This window comes from Zootoca vivipara, chromosome 7 (genome assembly GCF_965207765.1).
Source record: "Zootoca vivipara chromosome 7, rZooViv2.hap1.1, whole genome shotgun sequence".
Lineage (NCBI taxonomy): Eukaryota > Metazoa > Chordata > Lepidosauria > Squamata > Lacertidae > Zootoca > Zootoca vivipara.
Window position 1 is genome coordinate 36378265 of NC_142590.1, and position 12699 is coordinate 36390963.

The 12699-nt window shown below is 41.8% G+C and overlaps 1 protein-coding gene across 5 annotated transcripts in view; it reads left to right on the top strand.

Moving 5' to 3' along the window:
• The window catches only part of LOC118088457 (cytochrome P450 2J2), a 15476-nt gene continuing 2777 nt past the window's right edge, over window positions 1-12699 (top strand). Inside the window, exons 1-9 of one of the 5 annotated variants that reach the window (XM_035122135.3) lie at window positions 19-595; window positions 1971-2265; window positions 3798-3960; window positions 6247-6396; window positions 7183-7340; window positions 7890-8066; window positions 9046-9181; window positions 10560-10747; window positions 12296-12434. In XM_035122135.3, the coding sequence (XP_034978026.1) occupies window positions 2071-2265; window positions 3798-3960; window positions 6247-6396; window positions 7183-7340; window positions 7890-8066; window positions 9046-9181; window positions 10560-10747; window positions 12296-12434 (1306 nt within the window). In that variant the 5' untranslated portion in view covers window positions 19-595; window positions 1971-2070. Of the gene's footprint in view, window positions 2266-2511; window positions 3059-3797; window positions 3961-6246; window positions 6397-7182; window positions 7341-7889; window positions 8067-9045; window positions 9182-10559; window positions 10748-12295; window positions 12435-12699 lie in introns of all 5 variants that reach the window. The other 4 variants (XM_035122137.3, XM_088673984.1, XM_035122134.3 and 1 more) reach the window with 4 other exon arrangements.

A 12699-nucleotide genomic window follows, 5' to 3' on the forward strand; every position in this document is an offset into this window, starting at 1 on the left:
CTTTACATCTTTACATTTCACTTCGTTTCCTATCCTTGTTATATCATTACCTAAAATATTATATTGCTCAACCTGAATAGGTAGCAATTTCATCTTACAAATCTTCAGATATCCCCAAAACTACCATTTTATAGTTCAAATCAGGGGAAATAAATACATTAAATGGACAAAAGTACAAAGATTCACAAAGTTTTAGGGGTATGCATACCCCTGCACCCTCCCCGAAAAAAGCACTGGCTTCCAGGGAGGAGTACCTGTCTCAGACTCATCCTAGCTGCTATGCAAAATGAACAGCAAGTCACAGGCAGGATAGAAAACTTGAATCAGCATCTGTTTAGGACCCTGGGGTGTTCGTATCAGCTGTTGCTAGCTGGTATCCAAACATTGCAGTTTTGCTCATTGGCTGGAAACAGGGGAGGCTTCGCTTGTTTTTCTCTCTCTCCTCTCAGGAGAGGGATCCCAGTGGCTTACTTTTTCTTTCTTAAAAGGAAGCTCAGAGTTGGCGGTCCCGTCTCCAAGACACTGGGCTCTCCTCAGAAGAGCCTGCACCCCAAGTCTTTACTCTAACCTGTCTTCTCCAGGAGGAGGAGGGCTGGTAGGTGCTATTGCTTTAGGACTGGGTCCAAAGTGATGGGCTCCTGGGAGCCTGACCTGGTTGTCGACAGGTGTTGGCCTTGGCTGTGGTGAAGAAAAGGCATTGGTTTGCTTGTAGGAATGTGGGTGATCCCAACTCAAGATCAGAGGCTAATGGAATGCCCTGCCTTTGTTTCTATAATTAGAATATTTTGCAAGAAACATTTTGTTCTGTAATGAACTGGCAAAGAGTTTCATATGTTAAATGCACCAACACATCGGAATGAATCATTCATGCACTTTGTTCTCTGTTGGCCCCCGTCCCGACGCAGAGTTTAAATGTGCCAATAAATATAGTAAAATCAAAATTTCACATACAACTCTTGAATGTGGCCGATGAATTTTCCATACATTTTATTCTTTTCTGAAAGCACTGTTATTAACATAGTGGGTAACAGTGTGAAAACTGAATCAGCCGTTAGAAAATAGATGCGTCAACTTGATGGTTGGTCTGCAGTTACAAGTTAAAACCACAAGAGGGTATCCTTTTGACAGTTTACTGCAACATCTTATATCAGACAACTAGTAGCAACCAACCGATTATTTGTAGCTACCTTTCATTCCTAATCATGAATAGTGAATTTGCCAGAGTCAGGCTCCAGTCCACCATTTTAAATAGAACAAAAACAATGTAAGATTAACCATTTACTGGAACTACCAGCTTGTCATTCAGGAGGAATGAAAGTTTTCTGGGAGATTTAGGTAGAAATAGTTTGTAATTGTAAATATGAAATATCTTAACGAGTAAGGCAGAGATTTGGAAAGGTTTTTTTCTTTCTTGGCCTGCTATTGTCATTTTAGTGCAGAGTTCTCCAACCTTGGGTCTCTAGTTTCTGCAGGACTACAACATCCCATGGTCTAAAAATATTTGAGGCTGAATTAGCAGGTATTGCTCATTTTCACAGGGGCAGGGGCAGAAAAGGATCCAGCTCAGCAGAGATGAGTCTCCTTTCCATCCGCTCTGTTGTGTGCAGCTTTAAAAAGCCTGATTGAAAAAAAAAATTAACGCAGATGTTTCTTGGGGACATTGTGCCTGAAGTTCTTAGAGTATTGAACCAGATGAATGTTTGGCCTGAACTAATCTCATGTCTAGTGTTATTTAAAATAGTAATAATTCTGAGCGCTTTGATTTGCATTTGAAGAGAATTCTTATAAATGTTGGGATGGAAAGTTTTCAAACAAATGAAAACACAAATGAAAGATTCTATATAAGAAAGCAAATCCCTCTCCACCCCCTTCACTGTAGGAAGAATTACTCAACCAATCTTGGTTCTTCCTCTTTATGTGCGTGATGTAAAACAATATATGTATGTGAACTTTGCCCTCGTTTCTTACAGGAACATCAACCGAGAGGGCAGGTGTGGCTGCTCTAGCTGGATCAGAATCAAGTTTCCCTCGACACACAGCAGTCTGTTCTGACATAGGAAAGGTTTGAAAATGCTGCTCCAGTTTCTCCTTGTCCTCTGGGAGGCCTTGTCCCTGCAGGTCGTTCTGGTGTTTCTGGCTACATTTCTACTTCTTGCTGGTTACAAGACTCGCCCAAAGGATTTCCCCCCAGGGCCCATAGCTCTTCCCTTTCTGGGCAATGTGCTCAGTTTGGATTTGAAGAAGACTCATCTTTCAGTACAAAAGGTAAGGATGAAGGAAATGATCAGTTTGATGAACACTCAGCTGGCATGAAATAAATACAAAATTGCAGTAGAAGGGGGCAGGCTGAGATGCCCCCTGGTCTGGCATCCTGATTCTGAGAGTCGGCATCGAGATGTCTTGGAGAAGACCACAAATGGGGCATTTTCTGTTGTTTGTTAGAAGCACCTGGTATCCAGAGGTATATTGTTTCTAAAGTAAGTCAGTTGATGTATGCTTCTATTTTGTTAGCAGGTTCCTTTCACACCCTCTGCCTTTTTCCTCTCTGGCCAAGAAGGAAGTCCACAGCTATGAGCCAAATCTCTGCTTGGGCAGCATAGCGACCAGCTGGATATCTCTCAGCTCCTCAATCCAGCGGAAAGTTTGCTTTTCTCCAATTTCACCTTAGTCACAAATATACAGAATGATCAGATGCAGCTTTGTAGCTGCATTGTGTATGTGCAGGGGACTGTATGTGTGTGAGGGGGGTATCCCTTGCCCTTGCCACAAACTCATTTCCAGATTTCTGGTCAAAATTAAGAAAAATAATACTTTATTTTTGTTTTAAAAAAGAAGATAGAATCAGAGATAACAAACCTGTGCTTTAAGAATCAGAGATAACAAACCTGTGCTTTAAGAAGCTAACTTTCCAGTGCTATTTTGTTATTTTATTTTGTTATTTATTGTTATTATTTTGTTTCCAGTGCTATGGTTCTTAGATCAGAATGCCAGAGGTGTGCTTAGTTTCAATTAGAAACTGGGCCTTTAATGCTCCAGTGCCTCGGATCAGCTCTGTGAGGTGAGCTAGGTTGAGAGTTGGGTTGGCAAACTGTTTTGGTTTGGTTCTGTATTTTGCTATAAATAGCAGGATTATAAAATATTGCAGTTAAAGCAAGGCGGCTGCTTTTCCAGCTTTTTTTTAATAAAAAAAACATGATCTGTAATTGACACATATTTTTATCTTGTATACACACACACACACATGTTACATATTTGTTTCTTGATTTTTCACATGGGAGCTCAAGGTTTTGCACATTACCCTTCTGTTCTGTCTTTTATCTTTGCAACAACTCTGTATGGTAGGCTAGACTACCATAAAGAGCCCAGATTTCAGGAGGGCACCCCAGCCCAGGAAATCCTGTAGGCATCCCTGCTATTTCCGATGAATTTGATGGCGGTCAAAGTTTCCTCCTTCCATACAGGCATTCAATAAGCATCAAGCAGACAGATTAATACAGTCGTAGCTTGGTTGTTGAACGCCTTGTGACTCAAATGTTTTGGCTCCCAAACGCTGCAAACCTGGAATTGAGTGATCTGGTTTGTGAACGTTCTTTGGAACCTGAATGTCTGATGTGGCTTCTGCAGCTTCCGAATGAGTGCAGGAAGCTCCTGCAGCCAATCAGAAGCTGCACCTTGTTTTTTTTAACGTTTTCAGAAGTCGAACAGACTTCCGGAAAGGATTCCGTATGAGAACCAAGGTACTACTATATCAAGGATTACATACACTTTCTAACTTTCTCCCCCCCCTCTCCATTCAGCTTTCAGAAAAATATGGCAATGTCATGAGCCTTCAGTTTGGAAATGTGTGGTTTGTAGTTGTGAATGGATTGCACCTGGTGAAGGAGGTCCTTGTCCATCAGGGTGAAAACTTTGTCGATCGTCCAAATGTTCCTTTTGATGATGAAATCTTTAAGGGGCTTGGTGAGTTTCATTCAATATGGTCAACTGTTTAAACTCATAGAACCTTTTTAAGTCTGCCCTAATTGCACAAGCCCTTAGAATGTTTAGTAACATTATATTTTCACAACTGAGGATTAGATTTTTTTTTTGTATTTCCTGTTTCATTGCACCAAATGAAAGCAGTAGCATTAATGTGTGCCAGAGAAGCATACCCTCTCAACTGTTGAGCAGTAGCATTAATGTGTGCCAGAGAAGCATACCCTCTCAACTGTTGAGATTGACTGAGCTTACTATGCATTGGGTGGCAAGTCCAGATTTTTGCAGTTTTCTCTGCCATAATGCTTTTTTGAATATTGTATATTGTTTTAATAACATTTGCATTTCCATGCATACTTCCCTTAACAAATGACTTTTTGTGTCTTTTTTTTTAGTGGATAGCTTCATTTCAGTTCATTTATTCTTTAAAGAAGTGAGAGTTAGGTAGCATTGCATTACAAAGCAATCTAATAAAGAATAATATATTTGAAATTTGTATTGGGAGCCTTGTAAATGGATCCACATAACCTTCCCCCCCCCTGCTATTCTACATTCTCCCTAAGTTTGTGGCATGCTGGTGGCCTGAAAGGAGCTGAAAACCAGTTCCTTTACTAAGTTACTTCCTTAGCAGAATGGTTGATCAGGCAATCAGTGGATTTTAGATGACCATGGTACATGCCTACTTATTTAGCCCAACTGCTGTGAATTTGTGACAAAGACATCAGAATGTCGGATTCAGCAGTTCAACCTCATACCTGCTCTGGGGTTGTACTTAGACCCTCATCAGGCATCATGCCCCTCCTGAGATAAAGGAGAAAGTGCAGTTGGGGAATAAGCATACTATCTCCACCTCCTGTGTCCCGCCAGCCTGCCCAAACCCACTGGCCCTCCATGGAGACCAAACTTCTGTGACAGAAAGTCAGTTGTAGTCATGTATATTCCCTCTGCATTTTATATCACTGCATGATCAGGGCTTCAAATGACACAGACAGCCTACAACAGTCTCCATTTGCCCTCCAACACAGTTTAGTCTTCAAGTAGACTTGAAGGGTTTAGTTTCTCCAAAAGCAGCTCTCAGTAGGTCCTGTGGTCACTCTCTGCCACTACCCCCTCCCTCCTAGGCACTGCCTTTTTGACAATGCCAGGAACTCTCCAACCACAAAGTCTGACCTTTAAACTTCCATGAAATGCATCAACACTACCAGGAAATCTCCAACCACAAGATCAACATTTCAACAGTTCAACATTTCCTTAGAAGAGCAGGTATCAGCTAAGGGGGTCATGCTGCTGAGTCTGACTGAGAGAGAAGCAATCATAGAATCATAGAGTTGGAAGAGACCACAAGGGCCATCCAGTCCAACCCCCTGCCAAGCAGAAAACACCATCAAAGCATTCTTGACATATGGCTGTCAAGCCTCCGCTTAAAGACCTCCAAAGAAGGAGACTCCACCACACTTCTTGGCAGCAAATTCCACTGCTGAACAGCTCTTACTATCAGGAAGTTCTTCCTAATGTTTAGGTGGAAGCTTCTTTCTTGTAGTTTGAATCCATTGCTCCATGTCCGCTTCTCTGGAGCAGCAGAAAACAACCTTTCACCCTCCTCTATATGACATCCTTTTATATATTTGAACATGGCTATCATATCATCCCTTAACCTTCTCTTCTCATGGCTTACCCCTACAACTGCACTTAACTACTTGCATATGTGGTCATGAGTGGGGTCGCTGGCATGGACTGGGGCATGGAAAGAGTGCTGGGGCACCTAATGCCTCATTAAAGCTGCTGAGTTAAGCATTCCCCGTGGCTTTGACTATAAAGGATGGAGAGGGCAGTGGGAATGGAAGCAGTGTCCTTTGAGATGTCCAGGTCCATGGATGTTCCATGTATTCAAATAGCAGAAGAGCCCTACAGATGAAATATGTTGGGGTTTTTTACATGTTCTCATTCTTCCCCCCTTTTTTCTTTTTTTTGGGGGGGGGGAATATGCTGTGCTTTTTCTCTATCAGTGTTCCCAAAACCTTTCGCAGGGTGAAATAAACTTAGTATTAAAATACTATACGAACACTAAAGCAAATGAAAAGCAACAATGAAACAGCTGCAGCAGATGCGCAAAGACAACTTTGCAGTCTCTTCAGTATGATATAAGCAGGCAAGCCAGATACCTTAGGGGAGAGAGGAGTTCTCTTTTATAATTAGAAGGTCTGTTAGCTCTCCTAACTTGCTATTTGCTATTTTTTAAAGTCATTTTTTGCTATAATTCTTCCTATTCAGGATTGATATTCTCTAATGGCCTTGGTTGGAAACAACAAAGACGGTTTGCCTTATCAACTCTCAGAAACTTTGGTTTGGGCAAAAGGTCTTTAGAAGAACGAATACAGGAGGAGAGCCGATACCTAACAGATGCAATTGAAGCTGAGAATGGTGAGGACCAGAGCCCATAAACCAGTGGCATCATCTGCGATATTAAAGCTGTCTGAATTCGGGGGGGGGGGGGACTGCTTTGCAGTGGTTTTGCTCCTACCTGTATGGTCATTTCCAGAGGATGATTATTAGGGAGTGCTGTTCAGCCCCATCTGGTTCAGTTTTATTCCCCCATGATGTTTAGCATCTACATGAAATTACTGAGTGGGGTCACCCTGAGCTTTGGAGTACATTGTCAGCAATATGCTGAAGACACATAGCTCTGCTTCTCCTTTACATCTGCAGGTGTGGCAGTGGGTGTGCTGTTTTGTTCTATTGTGCATCTCTTTTCTGCCTCTGATTAAGATGGTCCAGGCCATACTAGTTAGCCACTTCTACCGAAATGCCCCTTCCTAACCTCCTGCCTTGGCCAAATCTTGACTGATGATCTCACAGATGAGTGTCTAGAAAGTCGTATAAAACTCCAACACTGCACCTTCATGTTTAAGATACCTTCCACCTGTAGAATATTAGCTATGTCCTCCTGTTGTGGAATAATCCCTGCCTATTAAGAAATGTAAAGAAGGCATTTGTGCTCACTTGAAAGCACAATGTGCCTAATGTCTTATACATAACTCTATCCCACAGAGTCCTTAAATTACTGGATTTAACTTTTGTACTGAATGGTCTCCTCTGTTCAAAAATCCTACCCTAGCTATACCCAGCCACCCTCCCCACCATCTGCTCTTGTTATTTGGAAGCCATAAGCACTCTTATTTCTCTTCTACCATCTTTTTCTCCCTCCAGGGCAGCCATTTGACCCTCACTTTCAGATTAATAATGCTGTTTCAAATATCATTTGTTCTGTCACTTTTGGGAACCGCTTTGAATACCATGACAATCATTTCCAGAAGTTATTGAAATTGCTTGATGAGACGACGCACCTTCAAGGAAGTCGGGGTCAGGTAGGTCTTCTGTCAGATCTTGTGGGTAATGAAAACAGAAACACTCTGGCCCAGACAGACTCCCACATGCTGGTTGAATGTTTATTCACGTGCTGTGGGTGTTCATGTTACAATTTCTTTTTTCCACATTCTAGTCATCGAAACATCTCTTCCTATTCATATCCCTTTGCCATCTTGCCTCGACTTAGCATTGTCTCTTGGTTGGGATACCTTCAGTATTATAAAGCATTCATGAAAAATAAGAACCATGTGCTACAACACAATTTAGACTATTGAATTGGAAATCACATGTGTAACTGAATAAAAATCTCTGCATAGGAAAAAGTAGCACACACTATGAGAAGGCTAAAACCTTCTCTGCTAGCTTTCCGCAGGGAGGGAATTGGTTTTTTATTCCTTGTAGGGGACATTCAAGCATTGTTCCTGAATATTTAGAGAAATAATACTACGTAGATGGTACACAAAACTAGGTTTATTAATCATTTATTGTTGTTATTTAATAAGAGGGCTTTCCATACATATATGTGATGTTAGTGTTTGTTTCCTCAGCTGTACGATCTCTTTCCCACTCTCATGAAGCACCTGCCAGGGTCCCATCAGACTATTTTTAATAACTGGAAGCAGCTGAGATCCTTTGTGAGAGAAATCATTGAAAAACACAAAGAAGACTGGAATCCATCTGAACCCAGAGACTTCATTGATGCGTACCTAAATGAAATGGCCAAGGTAAGAGACGTAAAGGAAAACAAGTATATGGTTGTTTTTCTTTTTAAAAAGAATAATGATACTAGAAGAAGGCAGAGGTACAATCTAAAAGGCCAGAACTAGCTAAGTGGTTTGTGTAGGTAGCCTTTAGCGGCTGCCCATATTATTATTATTTCATATTATTTCTGCTGACTCTATGTTTCATTTGACAAACAGGTGAAGTATATGTGGGGAGGGGGTGCACGCGCGCAAGTGCATACATAAATCATTTCCCCACTAAATTTCACCACTTGTCTGTGATTTGTCAAAGCAGACAGTCAACATGACCCAAAGCATTGTTGTAGAGCAGGCATCCCCAAACTGCGGCCCTCCAGATGTTTTGGCCTACAACTCCCATGATCCCTAGCTAACAGGTCCAGTGGTTGGGGAAGATGGGAATTGTAGTCCAAAACATCTGGAGGGCCGAAGTTTGGGGGGTGCCTGTTGTAGAGGCATATCATGAGATGGCATTTTCTCAGTTGTCTGTCTGAATAAACTCTGTAGTCCAGACCAGAACTTTGACAAGACCAAACCCATACTTTATCCTAGCTTCAATAATCTTCTGGGTTCTGGATACTCTTCAGCAGGGGTCAGCAAACTTTTTCAGCCGTGGGGGGCCGGACTATATTTTAGGGGAAAAAATTGAACTAATTCCTATGCCCCACAAATAACCCAGATATGCTTTTTAAATAAAAGTACACATTCTACTCATGTAAAAACACCATGCAGGCCCCACAAATAACCCAGAGAGGCATTTTAAATAAAAGGACACATTCTACTCATGTAAAAACACACTGATTACTGAACCATCCGCGGTCCGGATTTAGAAAGCGATTGGGCTGCAACTTCAGGAATAGAGCTGAGGAATTCTATGGTGATCACTTGACAGGTGGTACTGAAACTGGGGTGGTGATGCTTTAAATGACAGGTTAACTCCCTGGTGCATTTTCTTTGCTTCAAGGGGGATGCTGCTCCCAGTTTCCATGAAGAAAACCTCCTACATTCTACACTGGATCTGTTTTTTGCTGGAACAGAAACAACTTCTACAACCCTGCGCTGGGCTTTGCTGTACATGGCAATATATCCAGAAATTCAGGGTAAAACTGTAGTTGGCTTATTTCCCTTTCATTACTTTGGGTTGTATTCAGTTAAGTCCTACCCACAGGAAACCCAATGTAATTAACAAACTCAGATATGTCTATACCCAGTGATTTTTTTCTGGGGGTACGGATACCCCTAAAGATTTTGTGAATCTAATGGGAGAAGAAAGTAAAAAAATAAAAGTTTAAGTTTCTTCTCCCACATAGTGAACCATCAGTTCCATCATCAGTTCCATTGAATAGCACGGTGAATCGTCAGTTCCATTGCTTCCACCGATGGCGGCCTATAAAATTGTGATTTTCTTGAGTCAAAATGAGAGTACATCTAAACATTTTTTAAGAAAAAAAGCCTACCCATCAGATGTGTAAAAAAGATAGATAAGTTATATGCTAAATAAAGCATAAACAGAAATTGCTGGAATACATATTGGGGGGGGGGGGGAATTAACGAATAAATTAAGAGAGGTTTATGCTCTGGTTCGCCAGAAGCGGCTTAGTCATGCTGGCCACATGACCCGGAAGCTGTCTGCTGCGGACAAACGTCAGCTCCCTCGGCCAGTAAAGTGAGATGAGCGCCGCAACCCCAGAGTCGTCTGCAACTGGACCTAACGGTCAGGGGTACCTTCACCTTTACCTCATGACTATCAATGAAGTGCAGTAACAGAGAAACTAAAAGATTTGTAAAAAGGAAAAGGAAAAAAGAAATAATGTATTTATATTTAAAGAAAGTCAATTACTTGTTACAGAGTGGCAGGAATTATATTTATCCTTTGGGGGAGAATAACAGTTATTAAAATGATAAAAATATTGAAAAGCCAGTTTTTATTTCAACATTTACCAATTCAATTAACCATACATGGCTGAAAGCTGAAATTATGCATGGTGAGAAAGCAACAGGAAGAGTATAAAGTTCCAGTTTTAAAATTATTGTACAGTATGTCACAAACTGAAGACAGGAATGCCTGGCGTGCTCTGGTCCATGGGGTCACAAACAGTTGGACACGACTAAACAACAACAACATGTCACAAACTGAAAGGGGGGGGAAAGGTTGTAGAACCATGTTTGAATCATCATACTATATGCATATACCGGTATTTCTATGTTTGATATGTGGGAGATTTCACTACATGAAGCACTTGGGAAATAAAATTAGGTCTGGGTGAGAAAATGAATCTCAAGGCAATGCTGAAACTCTACCAGTGCAGCTGCTGTCTGCAACCCAAATAAAGGCGATTCCACAAATGGGACACAATTGCACAGAAGCAACTTTCCCTTGTCGCCACACAATGGGCACCCAGTGATGGGACAATGTGATGGGTCTCCACTGCAATTCTGCTGCTCTTGTATTAACGACAAATCTTCTTTTCTTTGTAGCAAGAGTCCAAGCAGAAATAGATTCTGTGATTGGCCAGTCTCGCCAGCCAGCGATGGATGACAGGGACAGCATGCCCTATACCAATGCAGTTGTTCATGAAGTTCAAAGAATAAGCAACATTATACCTTTGAATGTGCCCCGGATGACAACTAAGGACACTACACTGGCTGGGTTTCATGTGCCCAAGGTAAATGCTAAGAAGATACAGCTTTCTTATGTGCCTTTACTCTTCTATTAAGATGCAAGAACTTGAAGCCAAAGTTCTAAATGAGGGGTAGCTGATATTGTGCTGTCATCAGTTCCAACCAGCATGGCTAATGGGCAGGGATGATGAGAGTTGTGTCCCAGGTTGCATCACCCCCATGTCTACCTGCAGAGTGGCACCATACCATTAGGTTGCCATTGGTGGGAGAAAAACTGGTCTGTCAGTTGTAAATCTGGACCCTTCCCACTATGGTGTTCTGCTTTGCCCATCATTTCCCTCCTCTGCTGCTATGGAATTCTAGGCTTGTTTATGCTAGCCCTGGGGCAGATGGGAGAGTATTCTTGGGATACACCATGATCATAAAAGGATAGAGGGATTTGACCTAGATAAGCTTTCGTTTTGTTGAAACTCCTCTGCAAAACTGCAAAAAATAAAAAATCACCGTCTTAGTTTTAATGGATTGCTAGTCAGCCTGAAATGTGCTAAAATCTGGTGTTTCTAACTATAAATCTTAGTAGTCCAGCAGACATTGACTATACAGTATTTTTAGATGTATATTGGAAACTGTGTTTTTGTGGAATGTAGTTGGATAAATTACTTACTGTATTTTTCTCTCCATAAGACACACTTTTTTCCTCCTAAAAAGAAAGAGGAAATGTCTGTGCATCTTATGGAGCGAATGTGTGGTCCCTGGAGCCGAATTGCCCGGGGTGAAAGGCAGATCGTGCTTGTTTTTTGTTTTGTTTTTTAAGAAAGAGCTAAAGGCTAACAAGAGGGGAAGACAGTGTTGAAAGGAAGAGCTCAGCAGCTGATTGCAAGAGATTGGGGAGGGAGATAAGGGAGCTAGCTCCCTTCCCGCCCCACCCAGGCCCCTTGCTCAGGCCTCAATTGTTGTCTGCAGAGAGAGGCTGCTTGTTTCCCCAGCGACATGTGACTGGCTGATTAGATTATCTGTCTGGAAACTGTAGAAATGGGTCCCTTTCCTTTCCTAGAGAAGCTGTAGAACTGTGAGTTGAACCCCATAAAAACAGGATTTTTCCCTTTGCAAGGTAAACTCAACAACTTTGAGCTGATCTCAAAAATGGAGCTTTCCCCCTTTGCAAAAAAGATGCACAACTCTGAGCTGACCCCCCCCCTGTGAGCTGACCCCCCCCCATGGGGCTTTTCCCATTTGCAAAAAAAGCTGCACAACTTTGAGCTGATCCTCAACAAAATTGAGCTTTCCCCCTTTGCAAAAGAAGCTTCCTCAAATATTTAATGTGGGGGGAGGCACCTAGGCCTCTAGGAGTTGGCTGCTATGCCTAGAACATTACAAGAAAGCAAAAAAAATGTTCTTGTTTTCCTCCTCTAAAAAACTAGGTGCGTCCTATGGTCAGTTGTGTCCTAAGGAGCGAAAAATGCGGTAATAATGGAAAGCAAATCTCTCATTCAGAGCATATCTTTTCTGCACCAGAGAACAAAGTGTGAAGCTTACACAGATATATCACAGAAAGTTCATTGGCATTTTTAATCTAGCTGCTTCTTTGACAGGGAACCATAATGCTTGCCAGCTTGACCTCTGTGCTCTTTGACAAGGATGAGTGGGAAACACCCAATGAGTTTAATCCTGGCCATTTCCTGGAGAACGGTCAGTTCAAGAAAAAGGAAGCATTCTTGCCATTCTCCGCAGGTAAAAACGATGATGGACTCGTCATCAAAATTTCAACAGTTACTAAATGGTGGAGGCCTAGTAGCTGAGAGCCTGGTGTAGGACTAACTATATTGTAGATTGCAGAAGTTACCAAACTCTTTTGGGGCCAGTGGGCACATTTGACATATAAGAAAGCAATGTGGGCACCAGTCACAAAATGACTATGACTAAGTCGCTTATGGTGAACCAGAGCAGCACATGGAAACGCCGTTTACCTTCCCACTATATCTACTTGCACTTGATG